This window comes from Mauremys mutica, chromosome 5 (genome assembly GCF_020497125.1).
Source record: "Mauremys mutica isolate MM-2020 ecotype Southern chromosome 5, ASM2049712v1, whole genome shotgun sequence".
Classification (NCBI taxonomy): Eukaryota; Metazoa; Chordata; order Testudines; family Geoemydidae; genus Mauremys; species Mauremys mutica.
Window position 1 is genome coordinate 144,281,932 of NC_059076.1, and position 26,008 is coordinate 144,307,939.

Sequence of the window (26,008 nt, forward strand, 5' to 3'; positions counted from 1 at the left end):
CTGAGCTAGGCAGGGGGTGGGGGAGGTCAACACCTTTGCCCGGGGAGCTAGACAAAGGCTGAGAGCCGAGTGGAGAGGGTGGGGTCAGTTTCGGTTTGGGGCTGGGTGGTGGGAGTTCAGGGAATCCTATGGTGGGATCCAAGCACCCTGAACCCCCGGAAGGGCCAGATTGAGAGGTTCCCAGCTCTGGCCACGAGCTCTGCTGTAGCCTGTGTTCCTGTTGTCCAATAAACCTTCTGTTTTACTGGCTGGCTGAGAGTCACTGTGAGTCCCAGGAAGAGGGGTGCAGGGCCGGACTCCCCCACACTCCGTGACAGGCAGCGTGGCAGGCGGCGGTTATTTCAAGCAGCTCCCGAAAGCAGCGGCATGTCCTCCCTCCGGCTCCTATGCGGAGGTGTGGCCAGGAGGCTCTGTGCACTGCCCCATCCGCAGGTGCTGCCCCCGCAGCTCCCATTGGCTGCAGTTCTCAACCAATGGGAGCTGGGGAGCTGGCGCTTCAGGCATAGGCAGTGCACGGAGCCCCTTGGTTGCCCCCTACGCCTAGGAGCCAGAGGGAGGACATGCTGCTGCTTCTGAGAGCCGCGCGACCAGGCATTTTGGTCGAAAACCGGACACCTGGCAACCCTATTGCAAGGGCCCACTGGCCTCTGTGCTGCCGAGTGCCAGCTCCTCCTCCTCCACCCTTCCTGCCGCCCGTGGCAGCCCCGCCCGCTATCTGGGGAACAGTCCAGGGCCAGCCGGGGCAGGGCCCTGTCTACCCCCTCCTCCAGTGGGGGCTCTGCTTGGAGGAGCCTCTACAGTGCAGATGCTGATGCGGGGAGGGAGAAGCCATTTAGCAACCTCCTCAGAGCCCGAGCCCCTGTCCTGGCAGCATACAGGGCAGGCCTGGCATTGGGCCCCTCGCTGTCTCCCCAGGGCCCCCCCCAACGGGCTGAGCCAAGGGACCTCCCTGTTCAAGGCTGTGCAGAGGAAAGCGCAGTCCCAGGGAGGGTGACAGAAGCTTCCCCCCTGTGCTCACTCTGCTTTATTCAATCCAGCTCTCTGGCGCCTGCGTGCGAGTGGGCTCCTTCCCGCGGCACGGGGCAGCGTCCCAGGCGAGGCAGGACACCTCACTGCCATGCGATGTCCAGCTCCAGCCTCTCCTTGCGGACGGTGCGGAGCAGCTGGTCGTAGTCGCGGCGGTGGATGGCCGGGCAGCCAGCCAGGTTCAGGGAGCTGAGCCCATTGTCCAGGGCCAGCAGGCAGTGCAGGGTCGGGCTGGACACCAGGCTCTCGGCCAGCGACAGCTCTCGCAGATTGCGGAGGGCGGCGCCGGGGGCAGCCAGCACCTTCTGGAACACGCCGTCCAGGGAGAAGGGGATGCTGAGCAGGGCCAGGGTCTCCAGGCGGGGGGAGTGGCTGAGGAGCGAGGCCAGGCTCGCCCGCAGGACGGCGGCATGCTGGGAAGGGAGAGGCTGACACGAGCTGGCCAGGCCCAAGCTGAAGTGGCGGAGCTTGGGGAAGGGGTGGCGGAGCAGGTCCAGCTCCCAGTCCTGCGGCTCCGCGGCAGGCTCCCCGTTGGGCACAGCCTCGGCCGGCTGCCCGGGCCCCGCGGGGGCGCTCAGGTGGCTGCTGAAGGCGGCGAGGTTGCGGCAGCAGTTCAGCAGGACGCAGAAGGAAAACTCGTCATCGTAGGAGAAGCCGTGGAGGGAGAGGGACTGCAGCTGGCCTCCCAGGCCCTGAGCCAGGGGAAGCATCTCGGCCAGCCCCCGCCCCCGGTGCCCCGTGCAGTGCACGGCGAGCTGGGTGAGGCGGCTCCAGGCCAGGCTGCCCCAGCTGGTGCCAGGGCCGTCGCTGAGAGACACGGCTGCCTCCGCCACCGCCGGGCACACGGAGCAGAAGATGGGGAGGAAGGGCTCCTCCACCTCCTCCACCCGCCTGAGCGGCAGCGTGAGCCAGGAGTCGCCCCCGGCCGCATGGGCACCCTGCCTGCGCCGGGCCAGCTCCTCCAGCGAGGGGAATCCCAGCAAGGCCTGCGCGCCGCTGAACTGCTGCGTGTGAATGAGACCCAGGGCCTCCCTCAGGTGGCTGTTGGCCAGGAACTCCAGGCGAGGCAGAGCCAGCAGCAGAAAGGCCAGGGCTCTGACCAAGTCCTGGCCGGGGCCCTTGGGCTCTATCCCCTGGGCCAGCAGCACCCGCAGCGCGGGGCAGCACAGGGCGCTCTCGGTCTGGTCGTAGGCCAGGTGCAGCAGGGAGTCCGGCGCCACCTTCTGGCAGTGCGAGACGTCCAGCTCCCGCAGGCGCCGGCAGCAGGAGCCCACGGCCGCCAGCACCTGCGTGTTGGCCTGCGTCTCCGCCAGGCCCAGCTTGGTCAGACGCGGCAGGCCTTCCAGCAGGTCCACCAGCGCGGCCGTCGGCACCCGGCTGCAGCCCTTCAGGTCCAGGGAGGACAAGTTCTGCAACAGGAACCAGGGAGATAGACCAGGCGCTTCCCTTGGGGGGTTAATGACTGGGGGGACAGCGGGCTCCTCCGTTAGCTCCAGGACCAGGCAGGGGTCGGAGCAGCTTCTCCCCTCCCCTCAGCCTCCCCAGGGCAGGGCCCCACCCTCGCAGTGGAGAGTGACCTGTCCAATCCTGGCTTCTCACCTGACCCCGGGGAGAGGCAGCAGGCCAGTGCTGTGCTGGAGCGAGGCAGACACTCCCCTAAGTGACGTGCCCAGCACCCCGCCCCCGTCTATTTACACTGGGAGCCTGTCCGCCCACCACACCCACTCCGCATGCTGCTAGGGGAACCGCTGACCTTCAGGGCAAAAGCCAATCAGCGGCTAAGGCAGGAATAGAACCCAGGAGTCCTGAGTCCAGCGCTCAGCTCTGACCACTGGACCCCATCTCCTCCTTCAGCTGGGGACAGTACCATAGAACCCAGGAGTCCTGAGTCCAGCGCTCAGCTCTGACCACTGGACCCCACCTCCTCCTCGAGCTGGGGAGAGAACCATAGAACCCAGGAGTCCTGAGTCCAGCGCTCAGCTCTGACCACTGGACCCCACCTCCTCCTCGAGCTGGGGAGAGAACCATAGAACCCAGGAGTCCTGACTCCCAGTCTGCCTTGGTCTGATCACTGGACACCCACTCCCCTCCCAGAGCTGGGGAGAGAACCCAGGAGTTCATCCGCTCAGACCCCTTCCCTCTATTTCCTGCTCAGACGCGCGTCCCCAGGAGGTTATTCTGGAGTCCCAGGAGGTCGCTGGGGCTCCGCTTACCTTGCACCGCACCGTGATCAGCTGGGTGATGGCGTTGCTGACCAGGCCCGGACAGGAGCGCAGGCTCAGCTCCGTCAGGTGGGGCAGGAGCAGCAGGTGGAGCGCGGCCCGCGACAGGCGCCGACTCTCGCCCAGTAGCTGGAGCAGGTCCTGGACTAAGCAGCCGGCTGTGTGGGAGACAGCGTGATAATCGGCCTCCCTGGGCACAGGGCTGTGCCGGCAGAGGGGCTGTGCCATGGCGGGGCTGGGAAATGGCAAGGCCAGGAAGTCAGCGCGTTTCCTCCCTGCTGTGCCCAGGTGGTCCCCGCCCTCCCGGGTGCTAGGCAGAGCCACGCTGCGGGGCCCCGCGGGACAAGGCCAGGAGCTGCTCTGGGATGGGAGGGTGGCAGGGCAGAGGGACCCGCCTGCCTCTCACCCAGCTCGTTGAAGGGCCCCATGACGTAGCGGAACTGGTACTCGTCGAGGTAGTGCTCGCTGTAATCCTTCACCCACACGCTCTGCATGTGCCTGGCCACGCTGCCCAGGCACAAGCTGCTCAGCGGCGCTACGGCTTTCTTCCTGGGCATCTGGCTGCTGGGGGGAAGCAGAGGAGGGCTTCAGAGGGGAGAATCCCACATCCCCAGCTCTGCCTGCCCTTTCTGCACCTGCCAGCCAAGGAGCTCAGAGCACCGGCCCACATTAGGGACTGAAGCCACGCAGGGAGGGTCAGGGACTCACCCAGCGACTCCGTGGCAGGATCAGAAATAGAACCCAGGAGGCCTGGTCCCCGGTCCCTGTGCCTCCGCCATGCGACTATCCTGGGGCTCTGGGTGCAGGTGCACCAGGGCGTGCCGGGGAGGCAGCATGCACAGCCCAGGGGCATGGCGCAGAGCCCTCTGCAGCAAGCCCCGTGGGGCAGCCCACTGCCCGGCACTAGCAGGGTCAAGAGGGAGCTGGGCCAGTCTGCTGGGAGGCTCCACTTCTGCCCTGGACTAGCCCTGGGGCTCTCTTCCTGCATCTCTTCCATGCCTCTCTCCCTCACACTCCCCTGGTTTCTTTCTTGCCCTACACCAGGAGCTCTCCCTTCTCCCCTAGATTTTCTGTCTCTTCTGCTTCTCCCCTGAAATCTCTCTGCTGCGCCCTCGTTCCTACGCTGCCAGCCATCTCGCCCACGCCCCTGCACTCTGGGCAGCTCGTTCCCTGGCTGGCTGCTAGCAGGTTTCTTGGGTCTGCTTCAGAAGCTGCTGGGACTGAGCCAGGTCCCATTGCGTTTACCAGGAGAGGTGGGCTTAAGCCTGCCCAAAGCTAACGACCTGCCCCTCAACCAAGGGGGCGGGCAGCGGACCCAGGCCACAAGTAGGGGAGGGAAGCTCAGTGGTTTGAGCATTGGCCTGCTAAACCCAGAGCTGTGAGTTCAATCCTTGAGGGGGCCACCTAGGGATCTGGGGCAAAATCAGTGCTCGGTCCTGCTAGTGAAGGCAGGGGGCTGGACTCGATGAGCTTTCAGGGTCCCTTCCAGCTCTACGAGATCGGTATAGCTCCATCTATAAAGTAAATACGGGGGACGACTAATGAAAAAAAACTGGAATGGGCCTGAGGATCACAGAACGACTGCTGCTCCTCAAAGGTGTCGGTGGACGCCGCCCAGAGGACCTCTGCTCGGGGACGTGACTGTGCAGAGCAGAAACAGGCCCTACAATCACCTCCAGCTTTATCTTCCTGGGATGGTGGATGGCCAGGAGGAGGTCCCACAACTTTGTGGGGCCATGGATGGGGGGTGGGGGGGGGGTGAATTAGGAGGGGTGGGGTTCAGAATCTCAGGAAGAGGTTCAGGAGGGGCTGCAACGTGACGCACCCTCCACAGACACATGCCAGCGTCTCCCTCTAGCTGCACAAGGAACAGATGCCAGGGGAGTGATGAACTGCGCCAGGTACGGGCCATGCTCAGAGCTCCATGGAGGAGCTGCCAGCTGATCTCCCAGGCAGACTGGGGAACTAGAATAGCACAGACCGGCCCTTCCTCGCCCCCCTCAGCTGGCAGCAGGTCGGGGTGGGACATGAGGGCAAGGAAGTGGCTGGTCTGAGGCAGAGCGTGTACAGCTGTTTCCTGGGTGTGGCTCAGACGGGCTGGCTGGAGGTCATTTGGCTGACTCAAGGGGTGTGCTGGGGAGGCTTGCAGGGTGGGGCCCGATGAGGTGGTCCAGAAGGCCAGGGGAGAGGGGTGAGCAGGGAGCACCCTCGAGAGAAGCAGGAGGCAAGGCTGCCTCTCCTCCTGGGAGCACAGCACAGCACAGCAGGGTGGGCAGCCCCATCTCCCAGCCAAGCGCCCCAGGGGCCAGCCAGGCCCTCAAAGCCAGGTGACCTGGCCCCGACCCCTGCCAGAGCCAGGCAACGCCTGGACTGATGTGCTAGTCCCGTGTTTGTGTTCCACTCCCCCTGGCTCTAGGCACAGGCTCGCTCTCTCTGGCACGCATGCACACCGCCCCAGGAGACCCCCCAAGCTCTGCCATAGGTGCTGGATGTAGGGGGGCTGCTGGCCGCACCCCCTGGCTGGAGGCGGTTTCCATCACATGCAGGGTTACAGTTCGGTTCAGTGGCTCTCAGCACCCCACTATTCACGTTGGTCCAGCCCCCTGGGCCCAGCCTTTGTTTCTCTCCTTGTTTGCAGTGTGGTTGGAGCTGTTTGGAGCTTGTCTCTTTCCCCACCGGAAGCTGGTCCAATACAAGCTATAATCGCACCCGCCATGCTTTTCAGGGGCAGGTTCCCCATCCATTCCCTCCACCCTGGCGGGGACAGAGGCCTCCAGCGTGAGCCGGAGGTTTGGCTGAATCCCCACAGGAAGTCTGAAAGCTGCCGAGGCGATTGATTACTGCGGGTTTCACACATTTCATTTGCCATTACTCGATTTGAACAATCCCATCTACATGCCCCCCTCCCCGCTTCCTGGGTCTGATCCACCCTTTTCCAGCCCTTCTCGGTTCCCACCGTCCCACCTCAGCTTACGAAACAGCGACAGGGCCAAACGCGGCTGCCAGAGACAGGATCCCAGTGACCGCAGCACAGACAGGGCAAACCTGGGCTGGCTCCCTTCCCCACGGGCACCACAATTCCAAAGTGACAGCCCCTTCCTTAGCAGCAGCAACTCCACCCCACCTCAGCCCTCCTCAACAGCTGAGCTCCCCTGCTTCCTGCCCCAAAGGCAGTGGCTGGCTGGCCCCACCTTCCCGAGGGAGGGGAGAGAAAGTTTCCTCTCCTCGCCTCCTGCTGTCTAAAGAGGCACAGGCAGCACGTTGTAGCCGAGCAGGCCCAAGCTATCAGAGGGACAAGTGTGTGTGTGTTTGGGGGGGGGGGGAATATCTTTTATTGGACCAACTTCTGTCAGTGAGAGAGACACAGAGCTCTTCTCCGAGCGTGGGAAATGTACTGCGAGGGTCACAGCTAAAGACAAGATCCCACAGGCAGGACAACATAGGTAGCGAGCACATGTTTAGGGATCCCTCCAGGCGATGCCCCTGCAGCCACAGGACAAGAAGGAGGGCTAGCGGGTTACACATGGTTGTAACTTAAGACCATGATTTTTAGTGTCTAGCTAAGTATCAGAGGGGGAGCCGTGTTAGTCTGGATCTGTAAAAGCAGCAAAGAGTCTTGTGGCACCTTATAGACTAACAGACATTTTGGAGCATGAGCTTTCGTGGGTGAATACCCACTTCAGATGCAAGTAGTGAAATTTCCAGGGGCAGGTATATATAAGCAAGCAAGAAGCAGGCTAGAGATAACGAGGTTAGTTCAATCAGGGAGGATGACGCCCTCTTCTAGCAGCTGAGGTGTGAAAACCAAGGGAGAAGAAACCGGTTTTGTAGTTGGCAAGCCATTCACAGTCTTTGTTTAATCCTGAGCTGATGGTGTCAAATTTGCAGATGAACTGAAGCTCAGCAAAAGCAGCAAAGAATCCTGTGGCACCTTATAGACTAACAGACGTTCTGGAGCATGAACTTTCGTGGGTGAATCCCCACTTCATCAGATGCAAGTGCCACAGGACTCTTTGCTACTTTTACAGATCCAGACTAACACGGCTCCCCCTCTGATACTTGAAGCTCAGCAGTTTCTCTTTGAAGTCTGGTTCTGAAGTTTTTTTGCTGCAGGACGGCCACCTTAAGATCTGCTATTGTGTGGCCAGGGAGGTTGAAGTGTCTCCTACAGGTTTTTGTATATTGCCATTCCTAATATCTGATTTGTGTCCATTTATCCTTTTCTGTAGAGACTGTCCAGTTTGGCCGATGTACATAGCAGAGGGGCATTGCTGGCACATGCTGGAACTAGGGGTGTGTGTGTGTAGGTGCTGGTGTGTGTGTGTAGCTGCTGGAACTGGGGGGTGTCTGTAGCTGCTGGAACTAGGTGTGTGTGTGTGTGTAGGTGCTGGATCTAGGGGTGTGTGTGTGTGTGTAGGTGTTGGATCTAGGGGTGTGTGTGTGTGTCTGTAGGCGCTGGATCTAGGGGTGTGTGTGTGTGTCTGTAGGCGCAGGTGTGCTCAGACCCCCGCCCCGGCAGCGGCTCCCTGGCGCCGCCCCCACACACCGGGTCCCTCAGGATCAGCCCCTCCCCGCAGTGCACCCGCCGGTCCCCCCGCTCTCACACACCTGCCCTGCCCCGCCCCGCCCCGCCCCTCCCCTCCTTGCTCTAGGCTCCGCCCCCTATGTCCCCTTCCCCTTGCCGTACAGTGATCTCACGCCCCGCTTCTTCTTGGCCTCCGCGCCTCACCGCGCCTGCGCGACCTTTTCCGTAGGACCCCCTGCGGGCTGCCCGTGGCGATGCCTGACCGGAAAGTTCCGCACTGAAGAACCGGCGAGTGTGGGTGCGTCAGGCGGCGCGATCGCCAACCGCGGGCAAGGGGCGGGGCGGGCGGAGCCGGGGGCTGGAGCCGAGGGTGAGCAGCCCAGGGGGCGGCCGGGCAGCAGGTACCGACCCCCCGTGGCACCGGACAGGGCCCCCCCTGCGGGGCGGGGCTCCCCTCCCCCTCCCGGTGGGGGGGGCTCCCGTCTGTGGGGGTTGGCGCTGGGATGGGCAGACCCCGGGGGGTGGGGTGGCCCCTGGGGGCCAGGGTGGGGGGGCTCCTATCTGTGAGGGTTGGCGCTGGGATGGGCAGCCCTCTGGGGAATGGGGGGTGGGGTGGCCCCTGGGGGCCGGTGTGGGGGGGCTCCCATCTGTGGGGGTTGGCACTGGGATGGGCAGCCCCCGGGATTGGGGGGGTGGCGGCCCCTGGGCGCTGGAGTGGGGGGGCTCCCATCTGTGGGGGTTGGCACTGGGATGGGCAGCCCCTGGGATTGGGGGGGGGTGGCCCCTGGGCGCTGGAGTGGGGGGGCTCCCATCTGTGGGGGTTGGCACTGGGTTGGGCAGCCCCACCTCCCTGCTCCGGGTTGGTGCCAGGGCGGGGCACTGCATAAGTTTCTCTTTGCAGCCGATTTCCTGTTGGCTGCTGATGTGGCCCTTGCAGCCCAGACCTGCCTTTTGTCTGGAGGTTTAGTCTTAATATTGCAGTGGTGCCTGGTTGGGCTCCAGCCCTGGCGGGCTGGGAGCTGCACGGACACAGGGAAGAGGTGGATTCCCATCCCTGCCCCAAAGAACTCCTGCTCTGAGGATCTGGTTTATGTAGTGTAAAGAGATCAAGTGCCAAGGAAATGAGCGATGCTTAGCATTGCTCGGTACCCAGCTTACCCTGGCATTTCTGCGGAAAGGGGGCACCGTAGCCCAGCAGGCGTTCTCTTTGTCTCCGTGTGGTGGTGAAGCCTAATCCAGCTCTCTTGAAATCAGTGTGGCTATAAAATGCATCAAGAAAAGAGTGAGGCTGAATCGCCCATTGCTTTGGCAGCTGTTTTCAGTCCTAATCTGGTTCCCATATGATGTGGGGGCAGCACAGAAATGAAGAATTTTGCTAATGTTTTACTGTAAATTAAAAAAGAAATCCCCTCTTTAATAGGGGTGTACTTAACCTCTAGATCAGTGGTTCTCAAAGTTTTGTACTGGTGACCTCTTTCACATAGCAAGCCTCTGAGTGCGATCCCTCTTATAAATTAAAAACACTTTTTTAATATATTTAACTCATTATAAATGCCCGAGGCAAAGCAAGGTTTAGGGTGGAGGCTGACAGCTCGCAACCCCCCATGTAATAACCTTGTGACCCCCTCAGGGGTCCCGACCCCCAGTTTGAGAACCCCTGTTCTAGATAGTGCTCTTTGGTGTGCTGTGTAAACATTAATAGAGCCTTGCATTTCCCCTATGAGGTAAGTAGGTGGCAGAGTTCCCATTTTATAGACGGGAAACCTCAGGCACAAAGAAGTGAAATAATTTCCCCATAGTGAGTTATTGGCATAGTTGGAATTAGAACTCTGGAGTTCTGGGCTCCTAGCTCTCATCTGAGACCACAACCAGTGTGTGGTTAGAAACAGTTCTGCTTTATTTAATCTTTATATTCCCCATTGATAATGTTGCTAGGGATAATTGCATGAAAACCGGTTCTTTGTTTATTAATTCATTTGCTTTCTGCCCCACCTGGAGACCCAAACATTAGTAGTGGTATTTATTCATGTGTAAAGCCCTTTCTGCTTGTATCAGTGCTGTCCAGACAGCACTGTGATACAGTTCACACACATACAGCAGTGGCTCTGGTGGAGGGATGTGGAAAGGTGTTTCTTTCACAGTTTAGGAAGAGAAGTGCTAGTACAAATGTCAATGAATGAACTATTTCCACAGTCTGGTAACAATTATTTCCAAGCAGGTGACCTATTTGTAGAAACAAAGATTCTGTTTTTGTGCAGCTGTTCCTATCAGCAAACTTAAAAACAAATGAGAGCATATCCAGAAAGGCCAAAATACCCCCAGAGACTCTTACAGAAGTGGGATTGTTCTTAAACATAATGATGCCTGCATAGAACTTTTTAAAAAACACAATTTTTTTCAGTTTAACTCAGATGCTGCTTGTTGCTACAATTTTTTTAAATTTCAGTGTAATTCACCTTTTTCCTTGGTGGGATGCTTTCAACCTTCAACCCATCTAAGGCATGGAAGCAGGTTTCATTTTGCTGACTGTAGTTACATATTCTTTCAAACATCTTGCATTTGGTGACCAAGAACTCTGCAGAGTGTAATAAAATCACAGAAAAGCAAAATCATTATGGATTGCCTATAGAAACCCAAATCTGACTATAGCATCTCTTGTACTAAAAGTATTCCAATTCATTTCACACGTATAAGATCTTCAGAATGCTTTAAACAACAGATTCAAGTTTAACATGCATCTGTGAAACATGTATAAAACGCTTTTCCCGACACAGGTGTGGATTTAAAAAGCTTTTATCTTTTAGTGGTTTTGAGGCACTCTGTTATGATTACAGCGTTCTAGAACTACAGATTTGCCTGCCTCCTGGTATGAAACTCTTCTAAGGGACAAAACACAAGATAATCCAAAATACGAGTCCTTGGCCGCACATCTTTGCCACCATAAGTGAACTTTTATGTAGTCTAGACTGCCATCTGAAAGCACGTTCATAAGGAGGGGAAGCTTTAAAAGTGTGCTTTTTTTATGGGGTAGGCCTTCCTGGGGAGCATATGTTGCCAGGGCAGAAGTTGAGGTGCTGATCATTTGCTGCAGGGAAAAGTGCCATATTTTGAGGTCAGTAGGAAATCTGAGTCCTCGGATAATATCCCATCAGTACAAGTGGATATGTGCTCATAGAGGCTCTTCATGCAAATCCCTGCTTTCTTATTGGCTATTGGTGTATAGTCCTTGAGAAATACTTCTATAGGTAAGAGTAGCTTACTTCTCTGATTGGCTGAGAATTCTGCCAGTCAGATGTCCCCTAAGGCACAGGTTGGAGCTCTAGTTAGCCAATGGCATTGATTCCTCAATCCTGCGTATTTTTCTAAATACATCTGCTCTGTGCCAGACACTTGTTTCTTGGGCACAAGAACATAACATAAGAAAGGCCGTACCGGGTCAGACCAAGATACAGGTCCATCTAGCCCAGTAGCTGTCTACCGACAGTGGCCAATGCCAGGTGCCCCAGAGGGAGTGAACCTAACAGGCAATGATCAAGTGATCTCTCTCCTGCCATCTATCTCCATCCTCTGACGAACAGAGGCTAGGGACACCATTCTTACCCATTCTGGCTAATAGCCATTTATGGACTTAGCCACCATGAATTTATCCAGTCCCCTTTTAAACATTGTTATAGTCCTAGCCTTCACAACCTCCTCAGGTAAGGAGTTCCACAAGTTGACTGTGCGCTGCGTGAAGAAGAACTTCCTTTTATTTGTTTTAAACCTGCTGCCTATTAATTTCATTTGGTGACCCCTAGTTCTTGTATTATGGGAATAAGTAAATAACTTTTCCTTATCCACTTTCTCAATATCACACATGATTTTATATACCTCTATCATGTCCCCCCTTAGTCTTCTCTTTTCCAAGCTGAAGAGTCCTAGCCTCTTTAATCTTTCCTCGTATGGGACCCTCTCTAACCCCCTAATCATTTTAGTTGCCCTTTTCTGAACCTTTTCTAGTGCTAGAATATCTTTTTTGAGGTGAGGAGACCACATCTGTACACAGTATTCGAGATGTGGGCGTACCATGGATTTATATAAGGGCAATAATATATTCTCAGTCTTATTCTCTATCCCCTTTTTAATGATTCCTAACATCCTGTTTGCTTTTTTGACCGCCTCTGCACACTGCGTGGACATCTTCAGAGAACTATCCACGATGACGCCAAGAACAAAATATAACACAACGCACAGTCAAACTGTGGAACCTGTTGCCAGGGGATGTTGTGAGGGTCAAAACTATAATGGGGTTCAGAAGGGAATTAGATAAGTTCATGGAGGATAGGTCCATCAATAGCTATTAGCTAATGTGGTCAGGGATTCAACCCTGTGCTCTGAGGGTCCCTAGGCTCTGTTTGCCAGAAGCTGGGAATGGGCAACAGGGGACGGATCACTTAGACTCATAGACTTTAAGGTCAGAAGGGACCATTATGATCATCTAGTCTGACCTCCTGGACAACGCAGGCCACAGACTCTCACCCACCCACTCCTGTAACAAACCCCTAACCTATGTCTGAGTTATTGAAGTCCTCAAATTGTGGTTTAAAGACCTCAAAGTGCAGAGAATCCTCCAGCAAGTGACCCATGCCCCATGCTGCAGAGGAAGGCAAAAAACTTCCAGGGCCTCTGCCAATCTGCCCTGGAGGAAAATTCTTTCCCGACCGCAAATATGACGATTAGTTAAACCCTGAGCATGTGGGTAAGACTCACCAGCCAGCACCCAGCAAAAAATTCTCTGTAGTAACTCAGATCCCAACCCATCTAGCATCCCATCACAGACCACTGGGCATATTTACTGCTAATAGTCAAACACCAATTAATTTCCAAAATCAGTCTATCTCATTATACCATCCCCTCCATAAACTTATCAAGCTTAGTCTTGAAGCCAGATATGTCTTTTGATCCCACTACTCCCCTTGGAAGGCTGTTCCAGAACTTCACTCCTCTAATGGTTAGAAACCTTTGTCTAATTTCAAGTCTAAACTTCCTAGTGTCCAGTTTATATCCATTTGTTCTTGTGTGCACATTGGTAGTAAGCTTAAATAATTCCCTCTCCCTCCCTGATATTTATCCCTCTGATTATATTTATAAAGAGCAATCATATCCCCCCTCAGCCTTCTTTTGGTTAGGCTAAACAAGCTAAGCTCTTTGAGTCTCCTTTCATAAGACAGATTTTCCTTTCCTCGGATCATCCTAGTAGCCCTTTTCTGTACCTGTTCCAGTTTGAATTCATCCTTCTTAAACATAGGAGACCAGAACTGCACACACTATTCCAGATAAGGTCTCACCAGTGCCTTGTATAACGGTACTAACACCGCCTTATCTTTGCTGGAAATACCTCGCCTAATGCATCCCAAGACTGCATTAGCTTTTTTAACGGCCATATCACATTGGCGGCTCAGAGTACTGGTTGATCACAGGATGACTCGGAGGTTCTTCTCCTCCTCTGTTACTTCCAACTGACGTGTCCCCAATTTATAACCAAAATTCTTGTAGTTAATCCCTAAATGCATGACCTTGCACTTTTCACTATTAAATTTCATCCTATTACTATTACTCCAGTTTACAAGGTCATCCAGATCTTCCTGTATGATATCCCGGTCCTTCTCTGTGTTAGCAATACCTCCCAGCTTTGTGTCATCCGCAAACTTTATTAGCACATTCCCGCTTTTTGTGCCAAGGTCAGTAATAAAAAGATTAAATAAGACTGGTCCCAAAACCGATCCCTGAGGAACTCCACTAGTAACCTCCCTCCAGCCTGACAGTTCACCTTTCAGTATGACCCGTTGTAGTCTCCCCTTTAACCAGTTCCTTATCCACCTTTCCATTTTCATATTGATCCCCATCTTTTCCAATTTAGCTAATAATTCCCCATGTGGAACCGTATCAAATGCCTTACTGAAATCGAGGTAAATTAGATCCACTGCAAGTATCAGAGGGGTAGCCGTGTTAGTCTGGTTCTGTAGAAGCAGCAAAGAATCCACTGCGTTTCCTTTGTCTAAACAATCTGTTACCTTCTCAAAGAAGGAGATCGGGTTGGTTTGGCACGATCTACTTTTTGTAAAACCATGTTGTATTTTGTCTCAATTACCATTGACCTCAATGTCCTTAACTACTTTCTCCTTCAAACTTTTTTCAAGACCTTGCACACTACGGATGTCAAACCGACAGGCCTGTAGTTACTTGGATCACTTTTTTTCCCTTTCTTAAAAATACGAGCTATGTTAGCAATTCTCCAGTCGTACGGTACAACCCCTGAGTTTACTGATTCATTAAAAATTCTTGCTAATGGGCTTGCAATTTCATGTGCCAGTTCCTTTAATATTCTTGGATGAAGATTATCTGGGCCCCCCAATTTAGTCCCATTAAGCTGGTCGAGGTTGGCTTCTACCTCGGATGTGGTAAGATCTACCTCCATATCCTCATTCCCATTTGTCATCCTACCATTATCCCTAAGCTCCTCATTAAAGACTGAGGCAAAGTATTTGTTTAGATATTGGGCCTTAAACTTCACTCCATCCTCAGTGTTTAGCGTCCCACTTCTACTTTCTTTGTTTTCTTCTTATTTATATGGCTATAGAACCTTTTACTCTTGGTTTTAATTCCCTTTGCAAGGTCCAACTCTACATGGCTTTTGGCCTTTCTCACTTTATCCCTACGTGTTCTGACCTCAATAAGGTAGCTTTCCTTGCTGATCACTCCCATCTTCCACTCCTTGTAGGCTTTCTACTTTTTCTTGATGATTCCCTGTTCTGTTCATTCCCTCTGAAGCACCTGGCATTGGCCACTGTTGGAAGACAGAATACTGGGCTAGATGGTCTGACGCAGTATGGCGGCTCTTATGTTCTTAAGTGGGTGTCTGAAAGCTGGGTCTTTGATTAGCTCTGTAATTTCGTGTTAGTGTTGATATTTGGGCGTTGGGTAAATACAGCAGTGCTTGTTGAGACAGTCATCCTAGCGCTGCCTCATTGTTACTGGCCAGTGTGTTTACTTCTGTGCTCAGTGTAAGCTGTCATCTGTAAAAGACTTGATAAACATGAACCTCCACATGAGGTATTTGAATAGAAGCTGGTATTTTGTAACTCCTTTTGTACATAACGAGGTAGACGTTGCTGGTGCAGTCAGGCTGTGAGCAGCTTTCCTGCACTCAGTGGGTACCTCACCCCGGTACTGAGCGTGAGAACATCCCCATACCCTCTAGCTTCCAGGTGAACAGCCACTGGCAATGAGGAGAGGGAACCCTGGTGTGAGGCTGGTGTGAAGGATGACACCTCGAACAGTGCAGCAGCTGGGGATGGCCCTTTGCTCTGGTGACAGCGCTGGATGTTTGCCCAGGGCCTAGTGGGGACTTCTATCAGAGGTGAGAGATGGAGCTAGGAAGACAGCAGGCCTTCTGTGCTACTAGTGCAGGGAAGGAAGGAACGTCTCTTCCCTCCCCCCGTGCTCCGAGAGAGAGCGAGCACCCTTCCGTGAGAGTCACAAACAAGCAGCCCTGAAGAGTGAGACTGGTTCTTCAGCAGGAACGTGGAATGATGTAAGCTACCAGGATCTGCAATAGCAGATCTTTGGGGGAGGCTGGTAGTGGCAGGCTCTCTTCTTGCCTATGTGTCTGTGCAGTGCCCGTCACAATGGGGCCCTGATTCTGACCGGGCCTTTGAGGTGCTACTACCATACAGATATGACATAACACAAAGAGGGAAGGAGTCTCTGGCTACTACCAAGTCCATGGTGACCTGCTTTCTCTCCTCCACCCTCCAGACCTCTCTTGTTTGCACTCTTCCTTGATGGAGCTCGCTTCCATGGATTCCTTCCCTCAAAGCACACAGTTGAGAGGCCTGACTGCCTCCTATGCCCTTCTTCCTGCCTACCCCTGCACAGCCTCTTCATCCTCCAGCACTTCTCTTGAGAGAGTCAGCCCCGGTAACCAATTCTTCCCAACGATCTTTAATGGATGAGTTAGAGAGCAGAGAGCTCCCCTCCGCTTGCTTCATTATCAGGTGGATCGTTTTATCACGGCACGCCAACGACCCTCATTTCCGAGTGGAAAACTCGGCCTGGTGATGCTCGTGTTTTGACATCAAAGATAAATGACTAATAGTCACTGTCCCCAGTTAACTTGCATACTGCAGTTGTGTTGCGTAAATGCCATTACAGACCTTAAATCTCATTATTACAAATTAAACCATTCCTCCAGATGGCTTTGATGGCAAGAAACAATTTCAGTGGGACTCACTCCAGACTGAATCAGGCCATTTCATAATGATAGTAACCCACACAAGGATGTGTCGGCCTAGATAGTGCCCCTGATTGAATGGCTGCGTTCTAGAACACTGCACCGACTACTAAGAGAAACTCGCAGTAGAGTGCTCTTTTTTTCTCTCTTTTGTGAGCCGAAATTCACTACTCCTTCCAATTCATTCAGGTGCAGCCCAGTAGATTCACTGAGCACCTCTGGTGGAGTCCTGTAACATCACATCATTTATTAGGTAGGTGGGGAGGGACAGTCTCAAACTAGGACGTGGGGGATCTGGATTCCGTTTGGCTCTGCCAAAGGCTTGCCAGGTAACCTCGGGCAGGTCCCCCCACTTCACATAGGGTCAGTAATATCGACGCACTTCACAGATTCATTGCTAAGTGAAATGCAAAGCACTTTACGATCCTCTGCTGGACAGGTCTAGCAGCACCAGGTCTAACTGGTTACTAGGAGGGGGGGCGTCTCTGGAGCTGTCGGTTTGGGCCTTCATTTGTGAGATGTCTGCAGCATAAAGACCCAAATCCCCATTGGGACCTTTGGGTGCTGAGTTGCAGGGGTTTCTGAGTTTACCCTTCGAGGGCTTGGGAGGTCTGGAGTAAATCCAGTTTAAAGAATAATATATGACCACATGAGTTAGAACAGAAATAATTTAGAAAATCCATGAGGATTGTGATACACTCAGATATAAAATTAACCTTGAGCCTCATCTCCCCTTCAGCATCCCGATGAATGTTCTTCTCCATCTGTCTGTTTGGGTGGTTACATGATTTGCGTGTATGTGTTAATGCTGCAATGTGGGTGATTTCTCATCGAGTTATATTGCTTCTCTTCCTAGGTACCTCTATAAATGAGCCTTAATTTCAGTTTTTCAGTATTTTGAAGATAAAGAATAATGTTGCATGTCAGAAAACCAGCAATGCACTGAACGAGATGAGCTGAATTAAAAAGTGTATTAATCATTCAGAGGGCGGAGGAAAATGACAGGAGTGCGGCTAATAGGTAAAAAGCAATTCTGTTTTGTCAGCAATATCGTTTAAATCCAAATAAGGAAGGAACGGTGAAAACATTTGTTTTGGTTGCTTTAAATCTTTGAGTTCTAAGAGCAGAGTAGGCGTATTTTTAAAAGGGTTTACCCTGGGTACAGTTAGAAACAATGAAGGTTAAATGCTATGTATAGTGAATAGATGGTTAAAGGCCAGAGCTATTGATGACTATGGAAAGGTGTTCAGCTGTGAAATAATGGGTGCGTTGTTTTGATGGAGATGATCTTGAGCTGAAATTGACTAACCTCCTCCTGTTACCAGACAGATGTAGCTTGGATGCAGCATCCTGTGTTCCTCAGTGTGTTGCTATGGTTACCTTTTCAATGAGGTGCTTCTGATAGATTGATTGCAATCTTGATCGCTTCAGTTTTAGCTAACCAAAAAAACGTGGAATGGGTGGCATAAGGAATAGAAAACAAAAATAACAACCTCATTGTCCGTCAGTGCTTGCAGTCTGGCGTTGTTGCTGCTCTGGCTGTTGCTGAAGTTGTGAAATGGTGCAGTTTTTCAGAGCACAGGCTTGCAGCACTCACCATCTGCAGGGTCCTAGTGCCAAGTGGATCAATTCTCATTTTAAGATGAAGTTGGGGTTTCCTGCAGTGAACAAAGTACCTGACCTGATTGTCAGAATTTTAGCTAATAGCTAGGACCTAACCTCTAGTATTCTGGCTATTTGCAGGTCAGAGTTGGCAGTGATTTGCCTTAAGTATATTGTAACAAACTTTTCCTGTTTGCTGGTCTTGAATGACAGACAGGGTCATAGGAACCTGACTTCCGGTGTTTTAATGACAGTGGCCTCTCAGTCTATTGAACTTTCAGCAGCTTCCCTTACCTAGTAGCTACTGTTTGGGGCACCAGCCATCACCCCACCCCACTCCCATCCCTACAGAGAGGGCGGGGACCTGCCCTGCCCTGACTCCGTTTCCCCATGGAGGAAAGTGGCAGTTGTAGCGGTTGTTGCTTTGTGGAGTGGGGTTTATTCATTCTTATTTTAACACCTTTATTGTGGCAGTGCCTAGAAACTTACCAGGCTAGGGTTCCATTTTGCCGTATAGACAGAACATCTGACAGTTGTTGTGATTTTATTCTGAAAAGTGTCTGTAAATATTACTGTAGCAAGCACCTAAGAGACCCGATCACAGACAGGGCCTGGTTGTGTTAGGTGCTGTACAAACACAGAAAAAAGAATATCCCAGCCTCAAAGAACTTACAAGCTAAATATAAGACACGAGACAACAGGTGGTTGCAGACCGACTGAGTACAAAGACAATATGGCAGAATTGGTCAGCATGATGAGGTGCTTAGCTGTTGTCAGTTTTTTGTGGGCATCATGGAATAGAGTTTTAAGGAGTGATCCTCCTGACTCAGCAGATCTACTCCCTGTATGTACTGGGGTCACAGCTGCACAGTGTGCGGGGAAAAAATCAGATTTTACTCCTGTTGGCTTTCCAGGAGCCAGTACAGCCACAGCAGAGGGAGCTGGGTTTTATTCTGGCTCACGCATCAACTGTAGGGTTAAGAAGCTCCAACTGCAGGGCCAAAGTCTGTCCTTACTTACACCTAAAGGAGTGTAACTGAGGGCAGGCTTTAAATAGGATGGGATCATTGCATACGTGTAACTGAAGGCAGAATCTGGCCTGCAGAGTCTTATTGTTTTTGAAGCGTGAACAAGCAAGAACCCAGCTTGACTTTCAGGTACCGAGGGGATGCAGGGCTGGCAGTTAGAAAAACCATCTTCTTGCTTGCAAATTGAGCAGACTTGGTCTGGAGTCAGATTGACACAGTAAAGATGGAAACTCAAGGCGTTGTTTTTAGAATCGTTTTTCAGACCAGCATCTCGCTGCAAGACTCCAAGCTGCTGAAAGGTACGCAAGAGGTTTGACAAGTGCTGAAGCTATTTCAGGGGACCCCAATAGCATGTTAAGCGTAACATAGGCTGACAGAATTTTGCTGTTTGTTAATAAATTACGCTGACACTTGTGGAGGTTCTTAAACTTTTTGCTCAGTTCAGCTGTCCGAATTATCAGGTTGCTCTTACAGTGTGGCAGCTGCTCTCTCCAGTGGACTCCCCATGTCCTGTGACATTTTAGGGTTTGGTTTTTTAGTTGAAAAACTTTGGCTTTGTTGTTGACGTTTAGGGTAATATCTGTGGCACTCTTCACTAGCATATGAGCACCTCACCTAGATTGTTCTTGTAAGTGCGACGGGGATGTTCTATGACTGCAAATGTGAGGAAGTGCCTGAGAGGCACTGACTCGCCATTTAAAATGTAGTGCGTGTTACGAAAATGTCAGAACCTCGGCGGTGCTGAGTTTCTCCTGGCACCTCCCCTGTGAGGTGGGGTGAATAACATCCCCGCGCTGCACCACCTGAGTCTGTGGCCGAGCTAGGAATAGAGCCCACGTGTCCACTGCCTTAATGACAAGACCAGACGTCCTCTCCTGTGACCTAGTTAGCGATGGTCCAGTAATGACGAGTCACCTCTATGGCACTGGTGGAAAAACACCACTGGCCGTGGCTCTAGCCGGATGACCTCCTGGCTGGTTGGGTCTCACTCCCCAGGAAGGAAGGGCTGGTGAGGTACAGTAGCCTGCTACTCCTCGAAGGGGAGGATTCTGGCGCTGCTGGCCAGTGAACTGAGGAGCAGTCGTCTATTCCCTTGTCAGTGCAGGATGAGTCCCGACAATATGGTTCTCTTATCAGCTTTTTCTAAGGTGCTTATTGCTGTGATAGTCGACTATTCTATTTCGTGCTCATTAAAAACCACCTGGCTAGATCCTGCTTCAGAAGTTAACTTCTTGACTCAAGGGAAACCTTGAATGCAGAGTGAAAATTCAAGACCATTGGACATCAGTGTGCATAGCAAGTCTGGCAGAAATAATCTCCCTAGCTGGTAGAACTATGGTGTTTGCCACCGACTCCTTTGTTAGAAAGGTGCGGAAGCTGCCAGTTGTGTAGCAGGGCTCCTGTTTGAACAGATTAGAGCAAGTCATGGTGGAAAACGCACCGAGTCAAGCAGAGATGACCTCATTACTTGTGTTCTGCCTTGAGTTCATCGAATTCAGTCGTGAATGCCAATGTAAACCTATGTAGTAAATACGTATTTTGACTTGGCTTTTAAGGATCATGGAAAAATATACCATAAAATACAAAATATTTGTAAAAGCAGCAGAGAGTCCTGTGGCACCTTATAGACTAACAGACGTATTGGAGCGTGAACTTTCGTGGGTGAATACCCACTTCGTGGGATGCATGTACTTATATATTTCATACTTCGTACCAAGCTCCCTGTAAATATCTGCAAAGCAACTATATTAGCCGCCAAATGTCTCCTTAAAACTCACCTCTGCCACGACGCCTGCAAAATGCAAGACAATTAGCGTGCTGTTTGCTGCTTATTACACTCACTGTCTCGCTGTTCCTTGTGGGTCCCCCCAGTCTCTATCCACCTGCTGTCTCCGATTTTATACTTGGATTGCAAGTTCTTTGGGGCAGGGACTGCCTCTGTGTGTGTGAGGCATGGCTGGGGCCTCTACTTGTCTATTACAAAGAGTAAATCTCTCAATGCCCTAAGCAGGGTTCCCCAAAGCTTTCCTAGCATAGCCCACATCATTAATACAGAAATGATCTTAGGGACACGTCCTCCCCCAGAACTGAGGCTGGTGCAATGTACCGTAGCCTGCTCATTAAACAGGGCACTTTGCTGGAGCGCGTGATGTCAGTGCTCTTCTGATCTGCACTGGCTGATAAGGGGGTTCCTGGGAATTCTGTTGATTGTGACCTATAGGCTATAGAGCCCCCAAAGCAGTGGTCCCCAACCTTTTTCGTCTGGCGGGCGCCAGATGACGAGCCACGGAGGATCGTGGCGGCAGATGAGCATCCGCTGAAATTCCGCCGACAAGCGGCAACATCAATAGGCATCGCTGCCGACAAACAGCATCATCCAGAGACGTCACCACCTAAATACTGCTGAAAATCGGCGGCATTTTGGCAGCGACGCCTCTGGATGACGCAGCTTGTCAGCGGCATTTCGGCGGATGCTCGTCAGCCAGCCAGTACGCGGGCGCACTTAGACGCCCTGGTGGGCGCCGCATTGGGGACCCTGCCCCAGAGGCTTTTGAGACCTACCTGACAAAAGGCTCATGCCCTGAGCAGCACTCGGGGGAGCACGTTCTAGAGTCGCATGGAAAGCACTCTGCACGCAGTCTTCTCCTCTGAAACCAGGGCTGGCGAGCTCGAGCACCTGCACTGGTCATGGAACAAGGCAGACTCTTCGGTGGCCATGATCCAGCCATTTAGCACTCTCAAGGCCAAGACAAATAACTTTGGGAATGTCTGTACTGCAGTTGCTGGGTGGGATTGCAGCATGTGTAGACGTACCTGAGCTAGCATTAATCTAACTAGCTTAGGTATTGGAGTAGTGAAACCACGGCAGCTTGAGATTCAGCATGGGCTGTACAAGCCCAGCTGGACCGCTGGGTAGTTGGGCAGCTAGCCTGCCCTGGCATGCATGTTGCTGTGGCTTTGCTGCTCTGGTTCCTGAGCTAGCTCAGCTTTGTCTAACTGAACTGCGGTCACACCCTGTGGTTGCAGTAGAGACCTATCCAGGGACTCCTTCCTAAAGCTAATTGGAGTCAGTGGGAACTACAGTGCAATGGGCGCTGTCTATGAATCACATGTATGGCATTGTTCTGCAATGCTTTTCATTTCCAGCTGATCCCTGTGCGACGCACACTACAGCACTAGTGTCTGGGAGTGACACAGGCGTAGAGAGCTGTGGCAGTGTCAGCATCCGAAAGAAAAGGCTGTCCGCATCTGAGGTTCAAAGGGCGGGAGGAGGGGAAAGTACAACAGGGACATCTAGTGTTGCAGCCAGTCCTTGGGAGCAGCAAGGGCTCTTAAGACCTGGTACCCGCAGACTGCTGCCTGCGGTTTGAGTCTGGATGGTACCGTCTGACTGCCCCGCACCCCCTCCAGCTCAGACCTCCTCTACCAGCTTTGCTCCCTTTCCCCCTCGGTTCCCCTCCTTTCCCCTTCCTTCCCTCCCACCACTCCCTTGCTCCTACCTATTCCTGCGAATGCCCCACACCTGGCCCCATAATAAAATTAAATAAAAGTAAGTTCATACATTTTTAAAGTGCCAGAGCTAACATATCATGTGCCAAAGATCACCCTGCTCACTTTGCGGGTACACTAGTCTCCCTTCTACTTCCATTTGGCTCCATTGTGTCGAGTTAGATTATAAGTTTTTTTGGAGCAGGGACCATGTCTTCCTAAGTGTTTGTCAAGTGCCTAGCAAACCCTGAACAGGGCTGCTGTGCAGGACAGCTGGTGCCTAGCAAACCCTGAACAGGGCTGCTGTGCAGGACAGCTGGTGCCTAGCAAACCCTGAACAGGGCTGCTGCGCAGGACAGCTGGTGCCTAGCAAACCCTGAACAGGGCTGCTGCGCAGGACAGCTGGTGCCTAGCGAACCCTGAACAGGGCTGCTGCGCAGGACAGCTGGTGCCTAGCAAACCCTGAACAGGGCTGCTGCGCAGGACAGCTGGTGCCTAGCGAACCCTGAACTGGGCTGCTGCGCAGGACAGCTGGTGCCTAGCGAACCCTGAACAGGGCTGCTGCGCAGGACAGCTGGTGCCTAGCAAACCCTGAACAGGGCTGCTGCGCAGGACAGCTGGTGCCTAGCAAACCCTGAACAGGGCTGCTGCGCGGGACGGCTGGTGCCTAGCAAACCCTGAACTGGGCTGCTGCGCGGGACGGCTGGTGCCTAGCGAACCCTGAACTGGGCTGCTGCGCGGGACAGCTGGTGCCTAGCGAACCCTGAACTGGGCTGCTGCGCGGGACAGCTGGTGCCTAGCGAACCCTGAACTGGGCTGCTGCGCGGGACAGCTGGTGCCTAGCGAACCCTGAACTGGGCTGCTGCGCGGGACAGCTGGTGCCTAGCGAACCCTGAACAGGGCTGCTGTGCGGGACAGCTGGTGCCTAGCGAACCCTGAACAGGGCTGCTGTGCGGGACAGCTGGTGCCTAGCGAACCCTGAACAGGGCTGCTGCGCGGGACAGCTGGTGCCTAGGACAGCTGGTGCCTAGCGAACCCTGAACTGGGCTGCTGCGCAGGACAGCTGGTGCCTAGCAAACCCTGAACTGGGCTGCTGCGCAGGACAGCTGGTGCCTAGCAAACCCTGAACTGGGCTGCTGCGCAGGACAGCTGGTGCCTAGCAAACCCTGAACAGGGCTGCTGCGCAGGACAGCTGGTGCCTAGCAAACCCTGAACAGGGCTGCTGCGCAGGACAGCTGGTGCCTAGCAAACCCTGAACAGGGCTGCTGTGCAGGACAGCTGGTGCCTAGCAAACCCTGAACTGGGCTGCTGCGCAGGACAGCTGGTGCCTAGCAAACCCTGAACAGGGCTGCTGTGCAGGACAGCTGGTGCCTAGCAAACCCTGAACTGGGCTGCTGCGCAGGACAGCTGGTGCCTAGCAAACCCTGAACAGGGCTGCTGCGCAGGGCAGCTGGTGCCTAGCAAACCCTGAACAGGGCTGCTGTGCAGGACAGCTATAGAAACAAGTTTCTTGGCCACCGCAGCTACAGTTATGAACTATAGGTTTGACTCTGGCACTTTCCTTAGTGATCCCAGCCAGGTTGTTCCAGATCCTTGCCGACTGCTCAGTAGCAGTGGCCTGTCTCAATCATCTGTGGGAGGGCTCAGGTCTCTTAGGTAAGGAGATGGTCTCTGCTTGCCTGTTGCAGGGGGTAGTATACTTGCAGTCCCCAGTCTGAGTTGAAGGGAGTGAGGGTCCCTTATGTATGTGTTGCAAGCATTTCCCGGCAGCCTTCCCCCTGCCAGAGCATTTCCCTGCTGGGGGATAGGCTTCGGCAGAGGGACGCTACACCGCTCCCAATTGGAGTTTAGATGTGGGAAGCACTGCTTGGGCGTGTAGAGAGCTGTGTGGTGTATTCCATAGGGTTCAGGCATGTAGAGTACGTCCTCTGCGCTGGTCTAGTCTGTTTGCCTAAACCATGTCTCGCTGTCTACACAGCTGTTCATACCTGTGCTAGCTGGTGTGCAGTGCCACCAGAAGTGTAGATGTACCTACAGAGAGGACGCTCCCCTAATGGAGTTACCTCTGGCGGTTGTGTTGCCATAGCCACCAGTTGAACGTTTTAGCAGTGTAACTGGTTAACGTGGACTTATGGACGTCTTCCTGCCTCCCTGGGAAAGCTCTGTTCCTGGCAGCTGCTTTTCTCTCTTTCTCAAGGTGCTCAGTGGGGCAAGGCAGGACAGTGTTGCTTATTAGCCAGCAGGCCCAACCAGATGCTACGATTCCTGAACCGTCTCTGTTTTCAGACACCTCTATTCGTGATGCTTTTCTTCTTGTATTTCCCTCTTTCCTACAAGGAACAGAATCCTCTCCATGCTGATCCAGTTTTTCCTCCATGTAGCATGTTGGCTCTTGGGCTGGCTGGTTGTGTGTGTGTGTGTGTGTGAGAGAGAGAGAGAGAGAGATAGTGGGAGGTATTAAACTTTGGAATCTCTCAAGCCTCAGCTCTTGAGACACGTGCCTTTAAGTGGCAAAGACTTTCCATAAGTATGAGACACAGATGGCTCTGTTCTCATTCTTGACCTATTTCAATAGCTGTGGAATTTTTTCTCTTTGTGGCAGGATTTCAAGGGATTTTGTTGAAGGCTCATTTGGCAGCCGTCACTGCTGCTCACGTTCGAGTCATTTTGTGGTATCACTGTTTTAAGAGGCTCTGTCACAGAGGAGGCAGAACTTTGTGCTTACCCGGTCCCAGTCCTAGAACTCTAGAAATGAGAAACGAGTGCCCTCTTTGGCTCTGTGTAGTCTGTCCTACTAGGAGCCAAGGCAGAAGTGTTCCCTTCGGTGACCCAGAAGATAAGGCCTCCACCACTTCCTTTGTAAGATGGTCTCTTTCAGGTTTTATTTTTAGATTTTTTGGGGTTTAAAAATGGGGTGAACATAGCAATTTTGGGATTAACTGTTTTTGTTTGTCAAATAAGAGATTTTCCTCCCAGGTTTTATATAAATATTTTCAGCTTCTATATGATGATATCAAAGTCCCTGAGTAGCTATTAAAATGCATGATATACTAGGAGCTATGTGTGCCTCCTATAAAACAAAGGAATGACCTGCCAACACTACATGTAGATGGCAGTGACATTGAATGGGTGAATAGGTTTATCTGTTTGGGTAGTCAGTCGACAACAGGAGGTTCTATGTCAAAAGTCTTACGTTGGATCAGTCTTGCATCACTGGCATTGGATCTTCAGAAGCCTCTGTGGGATGTTTGTGTGACAACCAGGAGCTGAGTGTTCAACTCGGTAGTGATAACTCTTATTAAATGGATCAGAAACATGGCAATTAAAAGCAGCCGAGGAGCAGAAACCAAACAGTTGTCAGGATCGAAAGTTACAGTATATTCTTAACATATTATATTTCCCCATGTTAAGTTCTCCTCACACCTTCTATGGGTCATCTTGATGATCACTTCAAAGGTTTTTTTTTCTCCTGCTGATGATAGCTCATCTCAATTGATTGGCCTCTTACAGTTGGCATGGCTACTTCCACCTTTTCATGTTCTCTGTATGTATAAATATCTTCTTGCTATATGTTCCAGTCTATGCGTCCAATGAAGGGGGCTGTAGCCCACGAAAGCTTATGCTCAAATAAATTTGTTAGCCTCTAAGGTGCCACAAGTACTCCTGTTCTTTTTGCGGATACAGACTAACACGGCTGCTACTCTGAAACTTGTTAACCGTGTGGTCTGATTTTTGTCACAAATGAGATATTTAGATGATCCCAGCAAGTTGCAATCTTGCAGCAGTTGAGAACAAGACGACTGCAGTAGCAGGGTCATGTCCAACGTGCAGAAGAATGTATGCT

At 52.5% G+C, this 26,008-nt stretch overlaps 2 protein-coding genes across 10 annotated transcripts in view; one reads left to right on the forward strand and one right to left on the reverse strand.

The window, feature by feature from the left end:
* Nucleotides 1-1,009: 1,009 nt before the first annotated feature.
* Nucleotides 1,010-17,579, reverse strand: LOC123370943. Of its 7 annotated transcripts, none has more exons than XM_045017908.1 (6): nucleotides 17,426-17,579; nucleotides 10,230-10,348; nucleotides 8,932-9,032; nucleotides 3,655-3,812; nucleotides 3,240-3,406; nucleotides 1,010-2,435 (listed from the first exon to the last, which is right to left on the reverse strand). In XM_045017908.1, the coding sequence occupies exons 3-6, from the start codon at nucleotides 8,937-8,939 to the stop codon at nucleotides 1,110-1,112; spliced, it is 1,659 nt and encodes a 552-aa protein (XP_044873843.1). In that variant the 5' UTR covers nucleotides 8,940-9,032; nucleotides 10,230-10,348; nucleotides 17,426-17,579; the 3' UTR covers nucleotides 1,010-1,109. The 7 variants fall into 7 exon arrangements, with proteins under 7 accessions (XP_044873843.1, XP_044873842.1, XP_044873844.1 ...); XM_045017907.1 differs by having other exon boundaries at nucleotides 17,355-17,579; XM_045017909.1 differs by having other exon boundaries at nucleotides 17,539-17,558.
* The window catches only part of DCTN1 (dynactin subunit 1), a 133,492-nt gene continuing 115,426 nt past the window's right edge, over nucleotides 7,943-26,008 (forward strand). Inside the window, exon 1 of one of the 3 annotated variants that reach the window (XM_045017901.1) lies at nucleotides 7,943-8,071. The gene's annotated coding sequence lies outside the window, so the exon portion shown is untranslated. Of the gene's footprint in view, nucleotides 8,175-17,044; nucleotides 17,066-26,008 lie in introns of those variants that run through there. The other 2 variants (XM_045017902.1, XM_045017903.1) reach the window with 2 other exon arrangements.